The following is a 27653-nucleotide window of genomic DNA, read 5'->3' as shown; positions in this document are numbered from 1 at the left end:
CGTCTTTAAAAGCAGGCTTCTTTGAGTACATTGTGGAAAATGCACTACAAGATTCCATCAGAAGTGCGCTTGGTTCTAAATAGTGCCATACACCCAGTTTTCAAGGTACACTTCTAGAGAGGTATGCTGTTCCTGGCTAAGGAGTCACAGTGTGACTCACTTAGGACAGTGTGTTTTCTCTCAAAGTTCTGTGTAACTCCAGTAACATTTGAAGAGTACCAAGGGATCTTCTCTTTAAAGGGACTCCAGAGTAGGTCGATTTTTGAAGCAAAGAATCTTTAGCCATGGATAATCACATCTGATTTATTTAGGTAATTTTTATTGGGTTTTCTTAAAGCAGGATGTGCTTAAACCAGTTATTTATCATAACAGTCATTTATTTTCAAATTTACCACCAATTGACTGTGTAGCCCTTAGCATGCTATGAAGTTACTCATTTTTCAGGATAGTTTTAGGACAAAAGTGGGGGTAACCCAAAAGTGCCCTGGGCCCTGGCTCCATGTTAGGGACCTTACATCCATAATCTCATCTGATCTTCTCAACAGCTTCCTAAGGTGTTCCTTACACCACGCTCTCTTTACAGGGGAGGGATCTGAGGTCTGAGAGGTGAGTTAACTTGCTGAAGGACATACCTCTGGTAGGAGGTGACCTTGATATTTGAACTTGCATCTGTCTGACTCTGAAGCTAATGATTTTTACATCCTGGCTAATGGTTGATGCTGCCAAGCCCTAAAATAAGAGGGCTTGTTTAGGACATTTCATTAGCAATTCCAGGTCATCAGAATCCTGGGTGCTAAACAGCATCGTCTTAGACAGAAAGAATTAAAGTTACTTCAGAAGCCTCTATGCTGAGGGAGTGTGAGTTGAAAAAGGTGGAAATTCCTGCCACTCAGCTGCAGTGATCAGGGCAGGTGATCTGGAAGTCCCGAGCAGATGATGAAGGTGATGTAAAGACCGTAGTATCACTGAGAACATTGCTGTGTTGGCTTCCTCTACCATTGGAAGCAACATCTTTTCAAATGACTTCCAATTGGTCCAGATGGATAACTTCATTTAACCAGACACAGTAGTCCCCCCCTTATCTGCAGTTTTTGTTCTCACGATTTCAATTACCCACGGTCAATCAGGGTCTGGAAGCAAATGATCCTCCTTCTGACATGGTCAATGCCTACGTCACTCACCCCACTTCACCTCAATCATGTAGGCATTTTATTGTCTCATGTCATTATAAGAAGGTACCTACAGTATAGTAAGATATTTTGAGAGAGACCACGTTCACATATAGCATGTCATTATAATTGTTCTATTTTATTATGGTTGTTGTTAATCTCTGACTGTGTTGAATTGATAAATTAAACTTTATGTATGTATGTAGAGGGAAAAAACATAGTATATATAGGGTTCGGTACTAACCACGGTTTCAGGCATCCACTGGTGGTCTTGGAACATATCCACCATGGATGAGGAGAGACTGCTGTCTAGTTAAATCTCCCAGAATGGGCTTGCCAGGGAAAGGGGCACCCCCAAAATTTAAGATACCCAGATTTCAAGTTTTGCTTCTCTAACAAGGAAGTAAGTTTCTCTGTGAAACTAGGAAAGTAGTAAATTTCTAGTAAATTTCTAATCTGTCTTGCTAATGTAAGCAACGGGACAGAGAAAAGTAGAGGTGGGCCGCAGGACCCAGCTAACCAGGCTCTTATTTACTTCTCTGTCATTAACCCGCTGAATAACCTCTCTGAACTTCAGTTCCCTCAGCTGTGAAATGGGGAGTAGGGATGAATTATCTCGAATGGTTTTCGCTAAAATTTTATGATCCAGATATCCTTATCTGATTCTTTCCCAGAGTCACTTGAAAAGTTTAGTAAAACCGCTTGACCTCAAGATTCTTAAAAAAAAAAAAAAAAAAAAAGACACTCAAGCTTTGATATAAATTTCAAGTTGACCCCATAGGTTTTGGCAAATCTTCTTACTCTTCCTTTAGGATGCAGTCTGCCTTCCCATCTAGAAACCGCGGTCACCTCCAGGAGATGGAGCTGTGGCAATGGAAGACAAGGAGCCGGAAGAACCCGGGGGCGGGGGGGGGGGGCGGGGGTGGGGGGGGGTATGCTGAGCCAGGGAGACTTGGAGCTCGAAGGCCCATCCTGTACGTGAGAACACTTTCCAGAGAGCAACTTCTTCAGGAGAACTCTCTTCCCTGCTTTGGTACCAAAAGCTAAGAGAGTGTTTCCTCCTAGAACTTATTTTTCTGTCCATTTTCCTCTGTTTAATCCTCTCGGATATGGCAGAGACCCTTGGCAGGTCAGGTGTCTCTGGAAGCAACAGCCCATGTGATGGGTCTGTCACCTCAGCCACCGTGTCCTGTCTCCCAATGAGGCCGTGAGGGGGCTCCTGTGTAGGAGGAACCAAGAGCTCCAGGCATGTGGATCCAGAAATGCTCATGCCTTGCCCCCTTTCCATAATCACATCCCCTTTTGGGCATCTCTCTAAAATCCATTTCAAAACCCAGATGTCGTGCTTAGTGCCCTGTTGAATGTATCTGGACATCCAAAGAACCAAAACGTTTGTGCCTTTTATAGTTCTCCAAGAACATTTCGGTCCACGGGATATTAAAAAAAAAAAAAAAAATGACTTCGCTGGACCCAGCTCTGTCACGGGTCACATTCAGCTTTGTCCGGAGAAAGACCTCAAACCACTGCAGGAGCCCAGACGTCATTCCCCGCCATGCTCTTACACATTAAATGCTTCGAGCTGCTCTTCGGTGCTTGGTCACTCCGTAACTAAATATTGCTTTAGCACTTGCTGCACAAATTGCTTCCTGAAAGCAGCAGGGGAGGCGTGCTAGAGGCTTGACAATCGAGGCACTGTTTCCATGGAGTGGTTTGCCTCGCAAATGCTGTGTCAAATGAAAGTGACCCAAGAGCCCCGTTCCACTTCTGAGCCTTTGGTTGTGACTTTTTCCTCCTTTGGGAACAAAAAAAAAAAAGAGAGAGAGAGAGAGAGAGAGACTCGCCACGATTTAGATGTGGTGAGGAAAAGGCTGAGTTCTAGCCTAAAAATCAGAGAGCAGAATGTCTTTGAGGGAAAGTAAATCACCACCCAACAACAGAGGGGGAGAAACTTCGATGAGCTCAAGAGAAGTGTTAGGAAGCGTGCAGTTGGCCCACAAGGGTGTATTTTTCGGGCCAGACTCGGTTTTCATTATATTGTTGCTATGCGAATAATAAATGAGCTCATTGCTACACCCAAGCTGGGCAGAGAGAATTTATAGAGAATTAATAAATCCAGTGGAGGCAACATGTGGCTTTTCCTCTGGTCATAGAAAAGAAACTAGTAATCTTGGATTTTAAACAGACAAACCTGTATAACGTTGCCGTTTCTGAAAACTGGATCCAAGTTCTAACAGGCAGGCAGTGATAATAGTGAAGTTTCTCTTCCTAAGGGTTTTTCTTTAAAGGGAAAGGGTCACGCAGTTCATGGGCTTTAAGACAAAGAGGTTATTATAAGATCTAATAAATACTGTGGTGACTCTGTGAATGCTTTTTAAGGGCACTTACGTGAAATAAGTCCTTTCCAGAGGGCGGTTTTAGAAATCTAAATACTCTCGTTAATACATGAAACCCAAAGATAGTATAAATAAAACAGGGGGCTAGGGGAGATTAGAAATAGACAGGAAGCAATCTAATTTTATTTTCCACAGATGCCAAGAAAAATGCAAATGGCCGACTGCTAATAAGTGAGGCCTACTTCTGAATTCAGACAATCTTAGTACTGTTAATGGCGGAGTTATAAAACTGTACTATAATTATTACGGCACAGTGGCACTTTTTACCTTCTCACCAATTACTCATTATACTTCCTGAGTACCTCCTGGGTTGCCTAGGTGTTGATTAGGCCCTGGGGCGGAACGCCAGGAGCCGGGTCCACACATGTCTGCTCCGCTAGATTGATGGGTAAACTCTGGTGGTCAGTTATCGAGGCATTATCTGGATATCAGGAAGAAAGGATTGTGTCATTCTGGCCATTTCTGATGTTGCTTTGAAATGTAGAGACCTAGACTCAGAGAATTAAATCATGGGACACAGAAACCCCAAACAGTTACAAAGACCCCTCCATATCCTTCCAAGTGGGATTTCTTGTTATTTTTTTGAAATTCTGTTAAAATTATTTAAAAATATTTTTTTCTGATTTTTGTAATTGTTGAAGCAGGCATCTACCAAATGTAGAAGTATGAGCAATAATAATGATGAGAATACCCTAGAACAGTTAATCTGTGCTCCACCCCCCAACACCCCATCTCCATCTCTTCTCCATTCCACCCAGTTCTTTCTGTCAAACAGTAGGATTTTTCCGCTTCCTTTTTACTGTTTTTATTCTTCTTTACGGTTGCGGGTAGCATGGCAGGAGGGAAGGAACCAAAACAGGGGTGGGCGTTGGAGGAGAAAGATGAGAAGGTGCCATAAGTAGCAAGTAGTAGGGGCTGGCGTCAGAAGGAAGGCTGGCAGAACATGGCGGGACCTGAGACCCTATTAATCTCGGCTTTTGTAGGATTCTCGGGGTGGGGAGGGTCTGCCTTCATGATTGGGTAGCATGCAGCTGAGGGCCTTCACAGCAGCTAGGCCCCACTCCGAGGCACCCACCCATGAGCTCTGCTCTGAAGAGGTGAAGCGGATGCCCACAGAGACTTGCTGAGACGTTGGCCCCAGGGATACCATGTGAGCAGGAGTTGTCTTGAAGGTATTTTGCTTCTAGACATTCCAGTTGGGTATGTGCCCCACTTCTTGGTGAGATCCTCTTGACAAACCCAGCTTGTGATCTTCCACTGAAAAGGCCTTGTCTGAAGAGAAATTCAATCAAGGGTCCTGGGTTTGGGATGTTGCCATCTTTCTCCTGGATAATAGGTTTATTTCTATGCCTCATAAAGCATGTTTTTCTCCTGGGGTTTTCCACTGGAGTGTCTTGGGCTGTTAGGGTGATAACTGTGACAATGGCAATACTGATAAGACCAGAGTAAAACAGTAACCCAAGTAAATCTATTGATGGCCATAGAGAACCAAAGTCTCTTGTCACTTACTGCTTTGATGTGAAATTCCCATTGCCTCACAGACCTAACTGGGAACACTGTATGCATTTGTAAAGATTAATTTCTTTCTATTTGACTCGTATCTAAATGATTAAATTTTGTTTGCTCCCATGGTTTAATCATGAAACAGTCTGAAAGCAAACAGCCTTGAGATCTGTGGTCACTAAGACACAGACCACGTCCTCCTCATATTGAGAAGAAAGCAAAAATTGGCTCTTGTCTTTTTCTGCTGTCTTGTCTCCTGTATTTCTGGGTATCTTTGTAGTGTGGACATTGTATTTTTAAATATTTGTAAGAAATCATTTAAGGCCCATAAAAATGTTCTCTACTTCCAGAGAGGATTTTATTTCCTTTTGCCAGCCTCCCAGCCATGCATAAATCTAATTTCGGGCTTGGAAATGTTCTTACCCACCCCGATGAGTGAAAACCTGGCTCCAGCCCGTGCAAGGGTGGCTTCCCTTCCAGCACCTTCTCACTTTTACATGCAGCCCTTAGGATCCCAACCCCAAAATGGGGATGGTTATCAGGGTCCCAACCTTGGGGAGCCCTAGAGTCCAATATTCGCCCGCACCCAAAGATGCTGCAAAAAGACACCTCTGAGTCTTTTTGAGAGGTGTGGCCTCTCAGACACCTATTTCACATCCGCAAATGCCCCCCAGGAAAAAAAGCAGCCTTAAAGTGTGGGCTTACCTCTGTGAATTCCTTCTCTGCTCCCAAATTTGGACCTGATCATTCTTTACTATCTTTTAATGCTTTAATGCTATGAAGAAGATTTTTAATGTCTTTTCCTCATTTTTCAAAAACTGTCTTCAGTGGGATGGTTGATCTGAATTACCAGGTCCACAACTTAAGTCCAAAAGTAAAAGCTGTATAACCTAGCAATTATAATAGAATTAGAATAGACAATTATAATAGACATAACTAAGGCTTAAGGGGTTTACCCGATGCCAGGCACTTTATGTACTTGATCTCATTTTATACACTAATAGCCTATAAGTGTTATTATTTCCATTCTCCTAATGAGGACACGGGCTTAGAATGGACAGATCCCTTGGTCATGTTCTCACACGTGGTAGAGTCAGCTCTGCCTGAGTCCAGCTTGTGTTCTAAATCACTCCCCTCATCAGACCGAATCCTTTCCATGAGCTAAAGACCTAATGTGGCCATGGCCTCTGATATACAGCTCCCGCTCCTTTCCATTGTGTTTTCCTTCTGATATTAAGGTAAACCGCAGAGTTTGTCTTGATTTCTTTTTGCAAAACTCCCCCGTACGTTTCTAGTTTATGGCTGAGAAGAACACAGATGCTCATGTCACACGCAGACTCTGGGGAAAAGGAAACCATCTAGCAGCCCTTCTTGGCCTCCATGGTGGTTTGCACCAAACAGTGGTACAGGTGATCATGCTTCTGTGGTTTCTGATTTCTTGATTTTATCTAAAATTCACTCTGCTTTTTTGGCTTCCTCACTTGCCTGTCCTTACCATGCATGGCTGAGAAGAGCCCATTCCGCCCCTTCTCCCATGGGTCCCACTCATCCTAGAGTTGACTCACCTGGAAACCAACCTCATCCTGCACAGGCAGACCTTGGTTCCCGTCCTGTCCAGTTCCACACCATCTTGCTTAAGAAAAGCCTCGAGTTTTCCTTTAGCTCATTAATGTATCCAGTCAATGCATTTATCCAAGCCCTACTACAGTCAAGGCACTGTGATAGGCCCTGCTGTCTATCTACAAATGAAGAAACAGGCTCTATCTCCACCATGCCAAGAGAAGAAATGGGAAGCACTGAAAAGGACCACAAGTGATAAGTCCCCTTAGAGATGTACACAGAACGTGCTTGGGGCGTTCGAAGGAGAAAGGTATTCTATTTGTCTGGAAAGGCCCCATGGGAGAGAGTCACTCAGCCTGGCCTTGAAAGCCGAATAAAATGTGAATTATGAGGACGGGAAGAATAATATCTTGGAGAAAGATACAGCATGAGTGAAGGCACAGAGGTGGGGCACGCGGGGCATCTGTATAAAATGGTGGAGTTCAGTCTTGCCAAGGAATGGAATTGCTAAAGAGCTTTTTGGTACCTGCCCTCAGACTTTCAAGGTATGGAGGGAGGAGGGCAGAAATACATAGATGAAGGCAAGACGGGCCCCCTGAGGGCCAGAGACATTTGGCCAGGGCGTTGTTTGAAATATTTGAGCCAATTCTGGAAATCAGATTTCATGTTAAAAAATACAGATCTCTGGCTTGTCCTGAAAATTTGAGAGACTTAGCCACACGGGGCGTATTTTCTCAGGATGACAGCCGACTGGAGCTGAGGAATGGCTGCTCTCCTTCCGGAGGTTGTGAGCTCTGTCTCCCCAGCGCAAGATCCCAGCTCGCTTCTCCCTCCCCGTCATCTGCTGGGCCCCACAGGCATCTAAGCATCAGGCCCTTGCTGGGCTACAGGTGCAAGCCCAGGCTAAGGACTGGGGAGGTGCAAGTGGCCCGGCCCAAGGGCCTCGCTTCCAGCTCACTGACTCACACATCACTGCCATCCTTTTTAACATTTCAGCATGCACGGCTCTCAAAATTATGAGACATTGGAGGGATTTAAATCATCTCTAAAAGCAGCTCTTGGTGCCCAGGCTCTGACCCTGAAAATGGTGAGAATCAAACACATCAGAGTGTAGGGTGGGGGGTGCCGTGTATGTGTTTGCTTGTTTTTAGGCAAGCACATAATTAGAGCACTAACCTAAACCCACTTTCTGCACTTTGGGAGATTTATTAAATGGACTGCTCCTTTCCGAAATGTCTACATCTGCCCTTCCTCTCTTCTCAAAGTGTCCACCTTCAGACTCTTCAGTTAGTTGACAAAAATAGTAGACTAATAGCTGATGAGGACCGATCAGGTTCCTCACGGGGCAGAAAATCCGTATTTGGAAAATGCAAATCCTCTGCCAGGGTCATCAGGAAGGGGTTTGCCTGCCCTAGCCCTTGGTCTGAGAGCCCCAGGAATCCCCCCTTTCTAGCCCCGTTTGCATCAACTCTAATGAACTAAGAGGTTCCTAAGGCTAAGCCCTTGTAACTATAAATAAATACACAGAATAAAAGGAAAGCACAAAAGAAAAACCAACGGAGGGAGAAAGGAAATGAAAAACCTGACTTCGTTTCATTGAGAAAATTAGGTTTGAAATGCCCTTTGTGTAGCCATGCCATCAAGGTCTTGCCCTTGCAAACACGCAGGAGAATGCTTCCAAAATTTACATCCCCTTAGCTAGACCCTGGTGTTCCTCAGAGGCTAACGTTCAGTGATTCTGGGACAGTAGAGAGGTTTTTGTGTACTGTGTCAAGCAGGAAGAAAAGGTCTTATGACCGCAGAACTGGATACTCTGTAAGGTACAGAACAGTCAGCACTTTCCTCTGAGGAGAGAACACGCAATTGGCATGAAAGCCACCCAAGCAATGGGTTGAGGAGGAGAATGTCCAAAAGGAGAAGACGTCCAGCTCCTTGTTCCTTCAGACGTTACAGAGTGGATCGCTGTGTGCCCCGGCTGTGTCTGACCAGAGGCAAAACACTGGTCCCTTTTAAATGCTATTTGTGGACCAGCGCGAATTAGATGGTACCATCGGGAATGCTGGCCTCGGGGGAGACTTCATTTTGTTGGCTTCCCCCCACCCCAACTGTGGTTTTCACCATCTGTTTCTTTTAATGCATAAACAAGGAAAATGACTGGCTTGGAATGCAAAGTTTTTAAAAACCAGATGACCACAGGCATCCTCCAAATGAGAAAGAGAGAGAGCAAGTTGAGGTTTTGTGACATTTGTCAGGAAGTGAGAAGTTAAGTACCGGGAGGCACGAATGCTCCCTGCCAGGGAAGGTCCACAAAGGCAAGGAAAAGCTTTGTCTAGGGCCCCGCCTTTCTGAGGTCTTGCCATATGTTTACATCTCACCAAGGACTATTTTCAGATACCGGCAGCACCCCCTCTATCTCCCAGCCCCCCCTTCCCATCTTTAAACTAAAGATGGAACCACTCCGCTGGCCTTCAGCATAGCCAGCCTTGGTTTTCCATTAGCATTATTACTAACTTGGCAACCTCGGACAGAATCCACTCTTAGAAACTTTCAGACTGAACAAAAGCTGTGTTGTGTACAGGTTCTATTATAAAGCCAAAACAGAGAGCTATAAATAGAGGGGCTGATGCGATACACTCAGAGAAGATACTTCACTTCTCTCCTGGACAATAGTGAGTGAAAAAAATAAAAAATCATATAAGGGCCCTAGGAACACAGTGCGTTTTTCTGCCACTGGCATGGCAAAGGGCATACCACTTTTAAAAGGAAGATTTGCTAGGCACAATACGGTGGCCACTCTATAAATGGTTCTGTATGCTCCATGCCAACAAAGTTTAAAGCCATAGATTCCTTTTCTTAAACCCAAGGCAGTGAAGAGATTTGATGGGATGGTGACTGTAATACTAATCTCCTTTACCTTCATTGCAAGAAGTAATGAGCTGCAAGCACCAGGGATTTCAGCGTTTTAGAGCTTCCCTGGGGAGAAGGGCATTGGTGCTTTTGGCTGAGTTCCACCCACTTCAGCATAAGATGAACACGAGCATTTTTCACATAGTTTCGTAGGCAGCCTGATGCCAGAATTTTCACATTAGGGGGAGGATAAAAGATGATGGTTTCTTAAGGAAGAACCAACTCTGCCTAATTTACAATGCCCGTTCTCCAAAAAAAAAAAAAAAAAGACAAAAATAAGGGGGGGGCACTATTAGTCATTCGGGGGGCAGGGGTTAGGCAAACACAAGACTCTGGTTATTTAGAAGACCTTGGAGGATTAAATACATTTCCAAATGAGTTTCAGTTCGAGTAAGTTCTCTGCCGATGCTTAGGACACAAGGAAGGATGGTAGATGGGAAACTACTAGCCTGCCGGGTGAGGTTCCTTTTATTGGCATTGGTTCCAGATGCCAGAGTTGTGATGAGTGTGTTTGACTTCCCACATCCCTTGGACGTAGGTACTGTCTGGGATGTCTGCTTCCCTGGTGGAAATGAGAAAATGATTAGAGACCTGAACTCTGTTCCTGGTGGCTCCGGATAGGTCTGTCATTGGTTTCAAAGGTTGGATTGAAAGCTCCTGGAGGCTTCTTGAGCTGTTGGCTTCATAAAAGTACTCTAGTGATCTATGGAATTTGTTATAATAATAATAATGTCACATGTAGAGGCGTCCTGGGGAAGGCATGAGAGGAATTTTAAGTAGCTCAACACTCTATTTGCATTATTCGCTTTACAAATAGTTTCAGAGCCTTTTAAAAAAATGTTTTCTTTTTCATTATGCTGTGGTTTTGGTGCTTCAAAGGGATGATCTAGGATCATAATTTAAAATTTCATAATTTAAAAATGATTCTCCCTTAAGGTACATCCTGGGAATTGAGACTTGGACCAACTTTGAGATGGTTTTATCATCAAGAGGAAGAGGGATGGAGCTATTTCAGGGATTTGTTCTTTATTGGGATTCGAGAGGGGATTTAAAAGTGTTCTGACCTGATGTCGCTTTGTCTCCTTCCTTTTTTCTCTTCCCTTCCGGGTTTTCCTTTCTTTCTTCTTATGGGGAGAGGTGACGGAGGGGTGCCTGGTTAGGAAGCTAAGAGAGTCACTCAGGACTGGGGCTTGGAATTTTACACCTCTCTGTCTTCCTGCCCACAGGTGGTAACCCCCGTGAGGACAGGCCAGGGCTACGTCTACGAGTACCCGTCCAGACACCAAAAGGACATCTACGACATCCCTCCTTCCCACGCCACACAAGGGGTATGTACCAGCACGCCGGGAGAGCTTCAGGGTGGCGTTGCTTCAGGGCTACAGAGCAAAGGGAAGTTCACCAAGTATGCATGTTTCACTTGAAGCTAACTATCCAGAAGCCATTTCCAACAATGCTATTTAAATTATGTTTTCTGGATCTGCTTAATCAGGAAATCCTAGGCCTGTATCTGACAAAGCGTTTATCGCTTATCATTTTCGTTCAGGAAATGTAAAATTTAAACTACAGTTTAAAGCACAGACAGCGGGGCGCCTGGGTGGCTCAGTCAGTGAAGTGGCTGACTTCGGCTCAGGTCATGATCTCAGGGTCCCGGGATGGAGCCCTGTATTGTAGGGCTCCCTGCTGAGCAGGGAGCCTGCTTGTCCCTCTCCCTCTGCCCCTCCCCCTGCTCCTGCGCTCTCTCTCTCTCTCTCTCTCTCACTCACTCTCTCTGCCTCAAATAAATAAACAAAATCTTTAAAAATAAAGTCCAGACAGTGTAGATACTTCATGTAAGGTCATTTTTATACTCAGTCTAAGTCAAAGAACATGAAATCTAAAAAGAAAAATTCTACCAACCCCTTATGACATACAGCAAAGGTATACATAACCTGGCAAATAAATCCATAGTGAAAGGCTTGGTAGTGTAAGAAATGACACGTGTACGACATTTCTGTTCTGGGTAACGCAAGTGTTTCTCTTCAGGTGTACGATATCCCTCCATCATCAGTGAAAGGCCCTGTGTTTTCAGTCCCAGTGGGAGAGATAAAACCTCAAGGCGTCTATGACATCCCTCCTACTAAAGGGGTAAGTGAGCTACCACAGAGCAGCAAAACAATGGGTGCATGTGTGCGCGCACGTGTGTGTGTGTGTGTGTGTGTGTGTGTGTGTTTATTAGAGTAAAACGAGAAGGGCAAACCAAAGGGGAAAAACTAGCCTTTATGAGAGAGTGAACAGGAGGAAGAAAAGGCAATAGGGGCACCTGGCTGGCTCAGTCAGGGTGTATTCAACTCTTGATCTCGAGGTCATGAGTTCGAGCCCCCCATGGGGCACAGAGATTACTTTAAAAAAAAGGGAAAGGAAAAAAATCTCAAAGGTAAGTCTAAGGATTCCATAGTTAGGGCATTCCATTAAAAATGAGGTAGTCGACAAGGAGAGCCAGTAAGAAGCTAAAATAATTCAGTTTTGCAAGCAGCCAACATATCTCATATTTAAGGGAAGTGTTACAGCGTCCTCAGTCCATGGATAGGGGTTGCTGCATTTGATACCCTCTCTTGTCCGTTGGGGTACGCCTGCACAGGAAGTATAGTTATCCCCATTGCGCAGAGAAGGGAACTGTGCGTCGGAATGTTTAAGCAACTTATTCAGCATCTCACAGCCGAGAGATCCAGGGAGAGACCTCAGGTCTTCTGATGCCTCGTCCTGTGTGTGAATGCACAGTCTGCCTTCCTGCCTGGATCAGCCGAGGAAGGAGACCCAGGAGGTGGTCAGAAACACGGGACTGGGACCCAGGGAGGGCAACTCAGCCAGGAGGGGTCCACACACAAGCAGCACTGAAGCCATGGGAAGGATGCTCCTGTCCAAGGATGAGGGAAGTGAGAACAGAGCAGAGCAGAGCCTTGGGAAACACGGGCCAGAAGTGGGTGGAAGGTGAAAAGCCAGGAGCCAGTGATGAAGACTGAGAATTCTAACCTCATTTTAAGGTCCTTTTCAGTTTCTGCACGTTCGCATGAGCCAGCTGAACAAATAACAGCTCCTTTTCTACTTGCTTTTCAGGTATATGCCATCCCACCCTCTGCTTGCCGAGATGAGGCAGGGCTTAGGGAAAAAGAGTATGATTTCCCCCCTCCAGTGAGACAAGCTGTAAGGCTGGACGGCAGACCCGAGGGCATCTATGACATCCCCCCAACCAGCTCCAAGCCGATGGGGAAGGACCTTCACATAAAATATAACTGTGATGCTCCGGGAGCCGCTGACCTGGCAACACGAAGACACCAAAGTGTCTCGCTGAACCACCCGCCCTCACAGCTGGGACAGTCCCTGGGTCCCCAGAACGATGCCTACGACATCCCGCGAGGGGTTCAGTTTCTGGAGCCGCCAACAGAAACCAGTGAGAAAGCAAACCCCGAAGAAAGAGACGGTGTGTACGACATCCCTCTGCACAACCCCCCAGATGCCAAAGGCTCTCAGGACATGGTCGATGGTATCAACCGGTTATCTTTCTCCAGCACGGGCAGCACCAGGAGCAACATGTCCACATCTTCCACCACCTCCAAGGAATCTTCCTTGTCGGCCTCCCCATCTCAGGACAAAAGACTCTTGATGGATCCAGACACAGCCATCGAGAGGCTTCAACGGCTCCAGCAGACCCTGGAGATGGGCGTCTCCAGCCTCATGGCGCTGGTGACCACAGACTGGCGGTGTTACGGATACATGGAACGACACATCAACGAGATCCGCACGTCCGTGGACAAGGTGGAGCTGTCCGTGAGGGACTACCTCCATTTTGCCAAGGGAGCTGTAGCAAATGCTTCCTTCCTCCCCGAACTCATCCTCCACAATAAAATGAAGCGGGAGCTCCAAAGAGTGGAAGACTCCCACCAGATCCTGAGCCAGACCAGCCACGACTTAAATGAGTGCAGCTGGTCCCTGAATATTCTGGCCGTCAACAAGCCCCAGAACAAGTGTGATGACCTGGACCGGTTTGTGATGGTGGCAAAGACAGTGCCTGATGATGCCAAGCAGCTCACCACAACCATCAACACCAATGCAGAGGCCCTCTTTAGACCGGGCCCTGGCAGCTCGCCTGTGAAGAGTGGGTCTGAGAACATCATGAACTCCACGGAGTACCCACACCCTGCATCGCAGATGCAGCTGCTACATCCTGGGGACCACAAGGCCCAGGTCCTCCACAAGCCACTGCTCCCAAGCCTGGGCAAGGACCAGCCTCCTGACTGTAGCAGCAGTGATGGCTCTGAAAGGAGCTGGATGGATGATTATGACTACGTCCACCTACAGGTAAGGAAACCAGGCTCATAAAGCGCCTATGTTCGCATTCAGGGAGCCTGGGACTGACACGCATACGGCTGGTAGGCTGGACTGCCAGAGGCGACATTGTTAACGGTTCAAGAGCAGAATCCATAGCAACATTGTACAGTAGGAAGAACGCTGGCCTGAGAGTGCTGAGTAATCAGTTCTAGACCTTTTCCTGACACTGTGTGATCAACTTAGGAACCTCCTGGGGCCGTCACTTCTTCATCTGCAAAGTGAATGGAGCACGGGGTTGGAGCGATCCATTGATATGCCAAGCAGGAAGGGACTCCCCAAGTAGGAACGTGGGTCTTCAGATAATCACACCAGCTCCACCTCTATTTGCATTTTATGATAGAGTTCTGCATGGTATTTTATTTGAAGAAGGAGAGAGGCACTGTTAAAAAAAAAAATGAAAACTCTAGACTAGAGAAATTCTCAGGTCCCTTCAGTCCTACAGTGTGTGTGTTTGTGTGTTTAATTACTTACAGAAAAACTTCACCCCACCTCAGGCTTACCTTGAGGAACACTGGGCATTTGGCAGTTGACCTAGAACGTCACCAGCACATGGGGAATTGGGCAGGCACAGTCTGCCTTCTACAAGTGGAAATTCCACCACGTTGACCTGGGATCCCTTTCACTTTGGGGAATTCAAACATTTGACCAAGATCCATTATTCAGAATTTGTCGTGCTATCTTCCTCAGCCATTTCTTTCATTTGACTGAGAGGGATGGATCACCCTAAGAACTGTTTAACTAACTACAGTTCCCGTGCATACAGGAGACCAGGCAAGGGAGAGAGCTGAGCCCCGCCTCCCACCCCCCACTGCTAAGGAAAGGTGTGGGAGAGAGTTGATAGGGGCATTCACCATTCCCCTGGAGGGTGGTTCAGCTCTGCATATTGGGAAATACTAATTTGGTCTAGAGCTGTAGATGATTCGAAGAAACCAGGAGTGCAGCCCGGTCCCCATTTAGACCTGCGTTAGGAGGTTTATGGGTTTGCATATAATCTGAGAAGAACCCTGAGAAATAGTACTGTGTAAGGAGGTTTGAAGGGGAGCGTGGCTCTCCCAAAATGGTAAAGTGGAGCGGAGATGGTGGCACCCCATGCGGAAACGGATTTTAGTTTCCAGCCCTGCCCTATGTGGGGACTCTGGAAGTCTGGCAGGGGAGTGCGCCATCCCTGACTGGCGTTCGTAGGGCCTAACAGGGCCTAAAAGGACCAAGGCAATGGAAAACTAAAGGGTATTTGCACATTTGTCAATGAAAGTGTTAGCACAAGTGAATCACAGGGGTGATGTAATGTTTTCTTTATGTTGAAAAATAACAGGGGAAGGAGGAGTTTGAGAGGCAACAGAAAGAGCTGCTGGAAAAAGAAAATATCATCAAACAGAACAAGATGCAGCTGGAGCATCATCAAGTAAGTTCAACCAGGACAAAACCTACCTAGTATTGCAGGTTTCCTGCTTCATAAGGAAGGTAGCCTTTCAGAAGATCATGATTTTGGCCCTTCCAGCATTCTTGGGCATAAATAAGCTCCAAGGCTCAGGGTGCCTGAGTGGCTCAATGATCAAGTGTCCCAACTCTTAGTTTTGGCTCAGGTCATGATCTCAGGGTCCTGAGATCCAGCCCTATGTTGGCTCCGTGGCTCCGTGCTCAGTGTGGAATCTGCTTGGGATTCTCGCTCCCTCTCCCTCTGCTCCTCCCCGAATGCTCTCTCTCTCTCTCTCTCTCTCTCTCAAATAAATAAATCTTTTAAAAAAAATAATAAGCTCTGGGGTGCCTGGGTGGCTCAGTTGGTTGAGTGTTCGACTCTTGATTTCAGCTCAGGTCATGATCTCAGGGTCATGGGATCGAGCCCTGAGTCCATCTGGCTTCACGCTCAGTGGGGAGTCTGCTTTTCTTTCTCTCTCTTGCTCTCTCTCTCCTCTCCTCTCTCCCACTGCCCCTCCCCCCCACTCTCTCTCTCAAATAAATAAATAAATCTTTAAAAATAATAATAAGCTCCAAGGCTTATAATAGGGGATAAGAACAAAGAGAAAGTTTATAGCTTTAGCAATCCAGCTGGTGTACCTGGATTATGTCTAAACAGCCATTTTTCCAGCTACTTCTGTACATCTAACATGTTAGGACTCTTTGGCTTAAGACTGTTGGTCTCAAGAAGCAAGACCCAGTCAAGCTAGCCCAAGCAAACAGGTTTTATAGTAAGGCCATAGTAGGGGAATGCAGGAAAAGAAAATGCAGATACGGTCAAGTCCAATGAGAGCTAGGATTGTAAATTCTCTCTCCTTCTTGTACTTCCTTTTCTCTAAATCTGCTTTCTTCTCCTCTATTGTCTGACAGTTTCCTCTGTTTATCTACTCATTTGACTCCCATTGAACTTTACGGAACCCATAAATGGCCACTCAAAGTCCTTTCCACAGATGGCTTTTCATCTCAGCATCTTCGGCTGATAGCTCCTTACTGTGGTTCATCAAATTCCTAAAAAAAGAGAGAGAGAGAGAGAGAGAGAGAAAGAGAGAGTCTGATTGGGCCATCTCTATCTATCTGTCTATCATCTATCTATCTCCTACAACACAAGCATATGGCTTGGCTGTTCTTGGTCCAATCTAAGAGAATGAGGGCAAGATCAAATGTGTTCAAAATATATCCAAGCCCTCAAACAAGGGATCTGGGCAAGGCAGGTTCACTCAAGAGTTGGGCATGAGTGGGGCTGATAATGATGAGTATTGCTGGTACAGGGCATAAAAATAAAGAGTAATGGATTGAGGACTTACATGCCTCAATGAAATGGCATGTAGAGACACAAACTGTCACACTGCACTCAGGAAACCAGAGTTCCTTTTTTTAAGATATTTTATTTTATTTATATTTATATTTTATTTATTTATTTTTTTAAGAGAGATAGTGAAAGAGTGTGAGTGGGGTGAAGGGAGGGGCAGACAGAGAAGGAGAGAGAGAATCTCAAGCAGACTCCACACTGAGTGTGGAGCCCAATGAGGGGCTCCATCTTACAACCCTGAGATCATGACCTGAGCTGAAATCAAGAGTCTGTTGCTTAACTGACTGAGTCACCCTGGCGCCCCAGGAAACCAGAGTTCTAATCCTTGCTTTCTCACCAGCCAACTCTGTGACCTTAGGCAAGTCATTTAACCTCCCTGAACTTCAGTTACTTCTATATAAAATGAGAAAATTCCCCCACCTCTCCATCTAATAAGATGATATATTTATGAACATATTTGCAAAAGCATAAGCAAAATGTCTTCAAACATCACCCTGTATCTGTTTATGTCCGCTTTGGCATTTGGCCAAGTAGGACTGCAGGGCTTTAGGGAACTTGTTGAAACTGTAGTAATTTCTAAGAAGAAAGCAGATTCTGTTGAAAAGGAAAGCTCACTGTGCATTTCTTGGCGGAGAAGCTGGATGAGATTATCCCTATTCTGACTGAGCTCTACCTTGGAGCAGAAGATCGTGGAGTCCTAAGCTCAGGTCATTACCTGCAAAAGAAGGGTCTCCCCTGAGATTTGGTGGAATAGCATGAGACTATTATAACTGCAGTTTAAATAATACACCAGCCGGGAGCAGTAAGGAAAGAAGAAAGCTAACACTCATTGAGTCTAACTCTGTGAGAGGTTTTTTTCTTTCAATAGCTCTGGGTGGCTAAGTGCTCTGATGAACAATTAGCATTCAGATTCCCTTAGAGATGCTCTTTTCCACACTGCACATGTATTTATAGGCGCTAGTCTCTCCCGTAGTGCTGCATAATAACATTTACAAATCTTGACTGAAAGAGTAGGAGAAACAGAAAGGGGTCATGGATGGTCATTTATCTAAGAGTCTGGAAGGGACAGAGTCAAGTCTTTCCCAGAGAAGGAGCCAACTGTCATTGATTTACTTGATAAAGAGATCCCTCCATTTGATTTTCCTTTGCCTCCACTCAACATTCAATAAACATTTACATAGAGACGAGGATAGACCAAACACCACTCTAAGCACTTTGTAAATATTAACTCATGGAACTTTCATAAACGTGCAGGTAACAGAGCTGAGTATAAAAGTAGCTGACTTCCAGCCTTAGGGCAGAAGAGACCAGTACCCAACCACAGGGGCCTGAGCTGAAGGATTCCTTAGCCATCCTCTTTCTCAACCTCTACATTTTACAGTTTAGGAAAGCAAAGCCTCCCATCTAATAGGCACTTGCCACTTATTAGGGATTGAAATCCCTGTCCCTGAACTCCAAGCCCTGGTTAACTTCCAGGACAGCACACTGCCTTCCCCTTCACGAAATCTGCTTGTCTCCCTTGCAGCTGAGTCAGTTCCAGTTGTTGGAACAAGAAATCACCAAGCCCGTGGAGAATGACATCTCCAAGTGGAAGCCTTCTCAGAGCCTCCCGACCACAAACAGCAGCGTGGGCGCTCAGGATCGTCAGCTGCTCTGCTTCTACTACGACCAGTGCGAGACCCATTACATCTCCCTCCTCAACGCCATCGACGCCCTCTTCAGCTGCGTCAGCTCGGCCCAGCCGCCACGCATCTTCGTGGCCCACAGCAAGTTTGTCATCCTGAGCGCACACAAACTGGTGTTCATTGGGGACACGCTGACAAGGCAGGTTGCCGCCCAGGACATTCGCAACAAAGTGATGAACTCCAGCAACCAGCTCTGCGAGCAGCTCAAGACGATCGTGATGGCGACCAAGATGGCGGCCCTCCATTACCCCAGCACCACGGCCCTGCAGGAGATGGTGCACCAAGTGACAGACCTGTCCAGGAATGCCCAGCTCTTCAAGCGTTCTTTGCTGGAGATGGCCACCTTCTGAGAGGAGAAGGAGGGAAAGCGGGGACTGAGTGCGCTACTAAGGAAAACTGGAAATGCTATCTGGTTTTTGTAAATGTTATCTATTTTTGTAGATAATTTTATATGAAAATGAACTATTTTAACATTTTATGGGTTAGACAACATTCAGAAATTCAGGGAGCTAGAGGGGGAATTTTTTTTTTTCTGTGTGATTCTTATGTAAACACAGAAGCACCTAAGGCATAAACTGTACAGAAACTGGTCCACGTGTGTGTGTATGCCTGTGTACTGGTGTTCGTTTGTAGATGTTTGTCCGATACATTCCATTAGAAAACATGAATGAAGAAGCACCTTAGTAAGCACGTCCTAATGCTGCATTTTTTTTTTTTTTTAGAAAACATACCAGTTAGTTGTAATATTGCTCTACATATATTAGCGATTATTCTGAGCCTGTCACTTCCAAGTCTGGGAAGCACAGTATACGTGTAAGTGTTCACCTTCCAATAACAAGGCATGGCATGACTTGTTCTTGTTTGGAAACCCCTTTCAAAATTGACCGTCTTGGGCCCATTGTAGCAAAATGCCTCACCTGTGATTGAAAAAGCCCTTTTATAAAAGAGAAATAAATAAATAAAATATGTTAACCCAAGCACCGATATTTTAGAAGTATGTAGAGGCCATATCCTCAGTTTGGGCTAGGTTGTTTCAACACAGAGAGGACATCGCAATAAAAGGAAAGCAAATGTTTTCCCCAGGGCCTTTTGATCATCTGCACTTGGCCATGAGGTTTTCCAAGGGGTGTTTTTAGATTTCCAAAAACCATATTATTTGCAGCAGTAATTCATAAAGACACATCAGACTACCATTGTCCACAAAAAGAAGGGAAGTTTCCACCTGCCAGTTGTTAAGTAGAGGGCCTTCTGACTCTCAACGTTCACTTAGGTGCTACTACCTCCATTACCTGAGGAAAACCACCCAGTTCTTTGGTCACTTAAAGGTTAGAGCCACCAGGCCACATCCTATTCTAAGGGAATTCATTGCTCAATCTTGCACCTTCCTTAAAACATGCAGCTGCTGACCTGACAGTCCATCCAATCTTTACAATTCTGTCTGGCCCATGAGCCTGTGTATACAGCCCACCACTGTCTTACAGCTCATCACAGCGCCCATGCCATAGTCTGTCCTATTATACCTGCTGGTGTTGGCACAGCACAGACATACGCACGAGCTATCAGACTGGTCTTGGGGCAAATGAAATATTTCCTACCTAGTGGGTAAATGTATTCACATATTAACAAGTCAGGAAGCACGTTATCTATAGGATTTCAGTCCAGTTCTTATCGAATGGTTCTCATCTAGCCTATTTGAAAACGTTTTTATTTGCAATATATGCCTTGACTTAATGAAGCTTGCTTGTTTTAAACAACCAAATCACTGGAACAGGAAAAGATTTAAGAGAAAAGAATGTGTGATCTAAGTGTGAAAAAAAAATCAGCAAAACATCATAGAAGGTGCTTCTCGAAACAACCATTATTGTAGTTCTCCGAGTTCCCATTCTGTCAAGAGATGATTAAAATGTATCATTATATGACAAGCAAGCATGTGGGGAGAAAGGAGATTTCTGAAAACAAACTCCGCAGGAGTTGAAAGGTGTCCCTATAGAGTTCATTGTATAATGTGTGTTTCTTAAGAGATGACAGACTTGTTCTAAGCTAAGTGGTGACATTTCACGTTTTCAAAACCAAAATTTCGATCTGTATTACTCTCTTCCCCATCTTGTATGTAAAGGCTATTTTTAAATCATTAAATTTTTCGATCTTGATTTCCATAGGCACTGGGTTTTCTTTTCCCTATTCTTGTCTTTGTCACAGAATTTCATGTTGGCATATTTGGGCACTCCTAATAGAGAAAGTTAAATTATGGTTATTGTATTGATAGTATAGATCTGGATTTTTTAGGAAAATTGAGAGTTGTTTATTTTTTCATTTTTTATCACTTCAGAGTGTATTTACATTTGAAGAACATTCTGGGATCTGTGAACGTTGCCAAACCCAAATATCTGGAACAAGGCTTAGCTTCACCAAAAAGCCTGTACATTTAAGTGATGGATAGAATGACTTCTGCTATCATAATATGGAGGTTGCCATTCATGAGGTTTTAGAATCAAAGAGAATGACTTAATTCATTTTGGAAGAGACATAAAAAAGAAAGAGTTAAAAGAAATTTTTTTAATTTTTTTATTGTTATGTTAATCACCATACATTACATCATTAGTTCTTGATGTAGTGTTCCATGATTCATTGTTTGTGCATAACACCCAGTGCTCCACGCAGAACGTGCCCTCTTTAATACCCATCACCAGGCTAACCCATCCCCCCACCCCCCCTCCCCTCTAGAAACCTCAGTTTGTTTTTCAGAGTCCATCGTCTCTCATGGTTCGTCTCCCCCTCCAACTTACTCCCCTTCATTCTTCCCCTCCTGCTATCTTCTTCTTCTTTTTTTGTTCTTAACATATATTGCATTATTTGTTTCAGAGGTACAGATCTGTGATTCAACAGTCCTGCACAATTCACAGCGCTCACCATAGCACATACCCTCCCCAATGTCTATCACCCAGCCACCCCATCCCTCCCACCCCCCACCACTCCAGCAACCCTCAGTTTGTTTCCTGAGGTTAAAAATTCCTCATATCAGTGAGGTCATATGATACATGTAAAAGAAAAATTTTTGATGAAAATTAGAGATTCATAACCACATAAATTATTTTTAATGCTTAGCCTACTCTTTCACACATGTATCCTACTAAGATTTGTAGGTAAGGTATTTGAGTATACCTTGTACCATTTTGCCCACATCTATAAGTATGAAGTGATTTTCAAGAAAAGTGTCAAGGCACTTGAGTGGGGAATAGAAGTCTTTTGAAAAAATGCTGCTGGAACAACTAGATCTCTCCGTGGAAAAAAATAAGTACTTACCTTAAACCCTACACAAAAATGAAATGGATCATAGACTTAAATGTAATACTTCTAGAAGAAATCATAGGAGAAAATCTTTGTGATCTCAGGTAGACAAAGTTTCCTTACATAGAAAAAAAAATAAGTAAGGAAATAAATAAGCCATAAAAGAAAAAAATTGATAAATTGGACTTCATCAAAATCAAACTTTTGCTCTTCTAAGGAGACTGTTAAAAATACAAAAAGGCAAACCACAAACCAGAAGAAAATATTTGCACCACATACATCAGCCAAGAACATTTATTGGAATGAGGAGACAATGACATTTTTTTAAATGGGCAAAAAAATGTGAACAGAAACCTCACAAAAGAAGACATATGAATGGGCAATAAGCAAATGAAATATAAACACACCAAACAGAGTCACTAAAGTTAAAAAGGCAAGCCATACCAGCTTGATGGACAGGGGAGATATGGTACAGATGCTTTGGAAAATCGATGGGCAGTTCCTTAAAATATTAAATCTATGCCTACCATGCAACCTAGGAATCCCTCTCCTAGGTATTTACTCAAGGGAAATAAAAACATGTCCATACAAAAACTTGAAGAAGAATGTTCATAGCAGCTCTATTTGTAATAGCCAAAAACTAGAAACAACCCAGATGCTCGTCTCTGTGAATGAATAAAACCTCATGGTATATCCACACAATGGAATACTACACAGAGACAAAAAAGAACCAAAAAAAAAAAATGGAAATAAAACCAACATGAAAGAATTTCAAAACCATTATGATGTGTAAAAGAAGCCAGACAGAACAGAATACACAAGGTATGTTTCCATTTACACAAAATTCTAAAAATGCAAACTATAGTGACAGGAAGCAGATCAGTGGTGTCCCTCAAAGAGAAAAGGGTGGGAGGGATTACAAAGGATCTCGGGGAAACTTTTGGGAATGATGAAAATGCCCATTTTCTTGATTGTGGTGATGGCTTCACAGGTATACACATGTCAAAACTCATCAGATTGTACACTTGAAATACATACAGTTTATTCTTTTGTTAATTATGACTTTTTTTTTTTAAGTAAGTGGTCTAACCACTCCAATTAGAAGTCAGAGATTCTCAGGCTGGATTTTTTTTTTTTTTTAAAGCAAGACTGGGGCTCCTGGGTGGCTCAGTCATTAAGCATCTGCATTTGGCTCAGGTCATGGTCCCAGGGTCCTGGGATCAAGCCCTACATGGGGCTCCCTGCTCAGTGGGAAGCCTGCTTCTCTCTCTCCCACTCCCCCTGCTTGTGTTCCCTCTATCACTGTGTCTCTGTCAAATAAATAAATAAAATCTTTTTTAAAAAAAAGCAAGACTAAACTATATACTATTTAAAAGACACCTACATTAAATAAAAACACACAAATAAGTTTAAAAGCAAAGGGATAGGAAGAGATGTATCATGCACATTGTGATTTAAAAAGGAAAAATCTGGAGTGGTTATATTGACAGACAAAGTAGAATTGAGTACAGGGACAAAGGAGGACATTTCATGATAAAGGGTCAACTCATAAAAAAAAAAAGTGAAACATTACTAACGGTGTATGTACCTAGTCACAAAGTTTCAAAATACATGAAGCAAAAACTGATATAACTAAAAGGAGAAAGGGAAAATTTGTAATTATAGGTAGAGATTTAGATACTCCTGTCTCAGTAATTAATAGAACAAGTAAACAAATTATCAGTAATAACTGGTAAAGATGGAGCAGCTGGAACACCCCTACACTGCTGGTAGGAATGTAAAATGGTGCAACCATTTTTGAAAATCGTTTGGCAATCTCTTATAAAGTTAAACATACACTTACCATATAACCCAGCAATTCCAATCATAGGTATTTACCCAAGAGAAATTGAAGTATATATGTCCACATAAAAAACTGCAATGAAGACAATCCAATGGCATCAATAGGTGAGTATATAAATAAATTGTGGTCTATTCATACAATGGAATACTATTCAGCGATAAAAAGGAGTGAATGGCAGTAATTTCTCTGACATCCGCCACAGCAACATTTTTCCAGATATGTCTTTTCTAAGGCAAGGGAAACAAAAGCAAAAATAAACTATTGGGACTGCATCAAAATAAAATGCTTCTGCACAGCAAAGAAGACAATCAACAAAACAAAACAGCCAACTTACAGAATGGGAGAAGATATTTGCACATGACATAATCAAGAAAGGGTTAGTATCCAAAATATATAAAGAACTTCTACAACTCAATATCCAAAAAACAAATAATCCAATTTAGAAATGGGCAGAAGACATATAGAGACATGGTCTCCAAAGAGATACAGATGGCCAACAGACAACATGAAAATATGCTCAACATCCCTAATCATCAGGGAAATGCAAATCAAAATCATAATGAGATATCACCTCACACCTGTCAGAATGGCTAAAATCAAAAACATAAGAAACAACAAGTGTTGGTGAGGACATGGAGAAAAAGGAACCCTCATGGGACACCGGGATGGTACAGTTGGTTGAGCATCAGGCTCTTGGTTTTGGCTCAGGTCATGATCTCAAGGTGGTGAGATCGAGCCCTGTGTCAGGCTTTAAGCTTAGCGAGGAGTCTGCTAAAGTTTCTCTCTCCATCTCCCTCTGCCCCTCCCTGCTCGCTCACTCTCTCTCTCTGTCTCTTTGTCTCTCTCTCGTGAATAAATAAATCTTTCAGGGCACCTGGGTGGCTCAGTTGGTTAAGCGACTGCCTCCGGCTCAGGTCATGATCCTGGAGTCCCACATTGGGCTCCCTGCTCAGCAGGGAGTCTGCTTCTCCCTCTGACCCTCTCCCCTCTCATGCTCTCTCTCTATCTCATTCTCTCTCTCAAATAAATAAATAAAATCTTTAATAAATAAATAAATAAATCTTTCAAAAATTTTTAAATTTTAAAAAAAGGAACCCTTGTGCACTGTTGGTGGGAATGCAAACTGGTGCAGCCACTGGAAAACAGCATGGAAGTTCCTCAAAAAATTAAAAATAGAATCACAATATGACCCAGTAATCACACTATTTACCAAAAGAATACAAAAACACTAATTCAAAAAGATATATGCATCCCTACATTTATTGCAGCATTATTTGCAATAGTCAAATTATGGAAGCACCCCAAGTGTCTACTGATAGATGAATGGATGCAGACGGGTGGGGTGTGTGTGTGTGTGTGTGTGTGTGTGTGTGTGTGTGTATACACACGATGGAATATTGCTCAGCCCTAAAAAAGAATGCAATCTTGCCATGTGCAACAACATGGATGGAGCTAGAGACTATAATGCTAAGTGAAATAAGTCAGAAAAAGACAAATACCATATGATTTCACTCATATGTGGAATTTAAGAAACAAAACAAACGAACAAAGAAAAAAGAGACAAACCAAGAAACAAACTCTTAACTATAGAGAACAAACTAATAGGGGAGGTGGGGAGGGGGTGAAATAAGTGAAAGGGATTAAGGGTACACTTATCAGATGGGCACTGAATAATGTATAAAATTATTGAATCATATTGTACACCTGAAACTAATATAACACTGTATGTTGACTACAAAAAAAAAGGCAACCAAAACAAAAAATTCATAAAAAGGAGTGAACTAATTATACATGTAACAGCATGAATGAATCAACCTTAGAAATATTTTGCTGAGAAAAAGCTACCCAAATAAAGAGCACATATATATGAAGCTCTAGAAAACACAAATCTATTTTCTAGTAACAGAAATCAAATCAGTGATTTCCTGAAGTCAAGGGTGAGAGTTGGGAATAATCTGGAAAAGAGCACAAAGGAACTTTCTGGTGTGATCAGTATATTTTATTTCAGTGCTGTAGATTTATAATGGAAGCGTTTTGCCATGTGCACTGTCCGACGCAGTACACAATAGTCAGATGTGGCTTTTGAGCATTTGAAAGGTGACTAGTACAAACAAGGAGTTTTTAATTTCAGTTAATTTTAGCTCATTTTAAGTAGCTACATGTGATGGGACGCCTGGTTGGTTAAGCATCTGCCTTCAGCTCAGGTCATGATCCCAGGGTCCTGGGATTGAGCCCGAGTCTGGCTCCCCGCTCAGTGCAGAGTCTGCTTGTCTCCCTCTGCTCTTCCCCCCACTTGTGCGCTCTCTCTCATAAATAAATAAATCTTTAAATAGACACATGTGGTTAGTGGCTACCATACTGGACAAGTTCTGTATCTACATCTTGAATCTTAGGGTAATTATGCAAATGCAGGTATCTGTCAAAATTATATTACACACACAAAATGGGTGCATATTATAGTATGTTAGTCATAGCTTAATAAAGTTGATTTTAAAAAGAGGTAAAGCAGGGGTGCCTGGGTGGCTCAGTCGGTTAAGAGTCGGCCTTCAGCTCAGGTCATGATCTCAGGGTCCTGGGATTGAGCCTCCATGGGGCTCCCTGCTCAGCGGGGAGTCTGCTTCTCCCTCTGCTCCTCACCCTCCCCCCACCCTGTTCGTGTTCTCCCTCTCCCTCTCTCACTCACTCTCTGTCTCTGAAATAAATAAATAAAAATCTTTTTTAAAAAAAAGGAGGTAAAGCATTTCCCAACTAACTGTAACGTTCCATTTTTTTCAAACCAATATTACCCGTTAATTCACAGAAACACCGGAAGGCCCACAAAAATAAGGTCAAATCAGAAAGTTCAGCTTTTGAGCGCCTGGGTGGCTCAGTTGGCTAAGCGACTGCCTTAGGCTCAGGTCATGCTCCTGGAGTCCCGGGATCGAGTCCCAGGATCGAGTCCCGCATCGGGCTTCCTGCTCAGCAGGGAGTCTGCTTCTCCCTCTGACCCTCTTCCCTCTCGTGCTATCTCCCATTCCCTCTCTCTCAAATAAATACATAAAATCTTTAAAAAAAAAAAAGGAAGTTCAGCTTTTTAGTGTCAACCCTGGGGCTAGTTCAAGAGCCATCTGGAAGACAAAGGCACTTTCCCCATTCCCTCATCAGTAAAAGTCATAAACCACATCTACATTCTTCACAGTTTTTGAGGAAATATGACAAAAGAACGGTTGCCATTCACCAGAGGACATGAAAAACAAGGATTCATTTATTCATTGAACATTTTCTGCCTGGCCGCCAGAACCCGCGAGATGGGTTGTGCCTTCACGGCAACAGTGAGCCGTCCCACCTCGAGGAGCCGCCCAGCCGCACAGCCTCCCAGCCTCCCAGCCTCCCAGCCAGGGTCTCTTATCTGCTCAGCAAACGTGTGAGGCTCCAGCAGAGCAGGAAAGCAAGGGAAGACCTGCTCTCTGCTTTTCTTTGTTTGAAACCAAAAGTAAACATGCCTTTTCAACAATTTAAGGCAGATTACAGACAAAAGCCCAACGGAAAGTCAATCCCGTATGAGGAGCTTTAAAAAAAAAAGTACTTTTGAAATGGGAACCAAGAAAGTGATAGAAAATAAAATACATATAGATAGAAGGAGAAATACAGTCCAAGACACTGTCTGGCCTATCCAGGGATTTAATCCAGGAAGAGGTGCTTAACACACGGGAAGCCTTCTTGAAAAGGCCGCCATTATGATTACAGACAAATACCAACTTTGTTCTGAAAACAGCTCTTTGCAGTGTGGAGGGGAGTGAGGAGGGACCTCCAGGATCCTGAAAGCTCAGTTAGGAAGCTCTTGTATCAGTTCTAGGAGAAAGGGCAAAGGTAGCCTGGACTAAAAAGGAGGCAGAAGCAGACAGATTCCAGGTGTATAGGAATCAACGTGATTGATGCATTGCACATGGCGCCCGATGGAGAGGGAGCGAGGCTGAGGGTTTCTGGTTTGGGCATCGGGACAGACGTGGACTCCTTCTGAGTTAGGAAGCACCCAAGTTCTCCACATCCCCACGGAAGCAGCCTATGGTGAGCATTCTCCCAGCCTGGCGCTGAACACAAGGCTGGGCAAAGAACAAGAGAGAGCGAACAACGTTTTCCAAGAAACGCCAAGCTGTCAGGAGAAGACTCTGTGAAGTCCACCTTCTTTCCTCCCAG

General features: G+C 43.8%; 1 protein-coding gene across 4 annotated transcripts in view; it reads left to right on the top strand.

Moving 5' to 3' along the window:
• Positions 1-20496, top strand: part of NEDD9 (neural precursor cell expressed, developmentally down-regulated 9) — a 178298-nt gene extending 157802 nt beyond the window's left edge. For all 4 annotated transcript variants that reach the window (XM_025890955.2, XM_025890953.2, XM_073877574.1 and 1 more), the window contains 5 exons: positions 10759-10860; positions 11555-11656; positions 12626-13867; positions 15210-15299; positions 18187-20496. In XM_025890955.2, the coding sequence (XP_025746740.1) occupies positions 10759-10860; positions 11555-11656; positions 12626-13867; positions 15210-15299; positions 18187-18696 (2046 nt within the window). In that variant the 3' untranslated portion in view covers positions 18697-20496. The remainder of the gene's footprint in view (positions 1-10758; positions 10861-11554; positions 11657-12625; positions 13868-15209; positions 15300-18186) is intronic.
• Positions 20497-27653: the final 7157 nt, after the last annotated feature.

Source organism: Callorhinus ursinus, unplaced genomic scaffold (genome assembly GCF_003265705.2).
Source record: "Callorhinus ursinus isolate GAN/ISIS: 27379988/994484 unplaced genomic scaffold, GSC_fseal_2.0 scaffold26, whole genome shotgun sequence".
NCBI classification, from domain to species: domain Eukaryota; kingdom Metazoa; phylum Chordata; class Mammalia; order Carnivora; family Otariidae; genus Callorhinus; species Callorhinus ursinus.
Note: the sequence above shows the minus strand (reverse complement) of the source record. Positions and strands in the feature narration are given on the sequence as shown.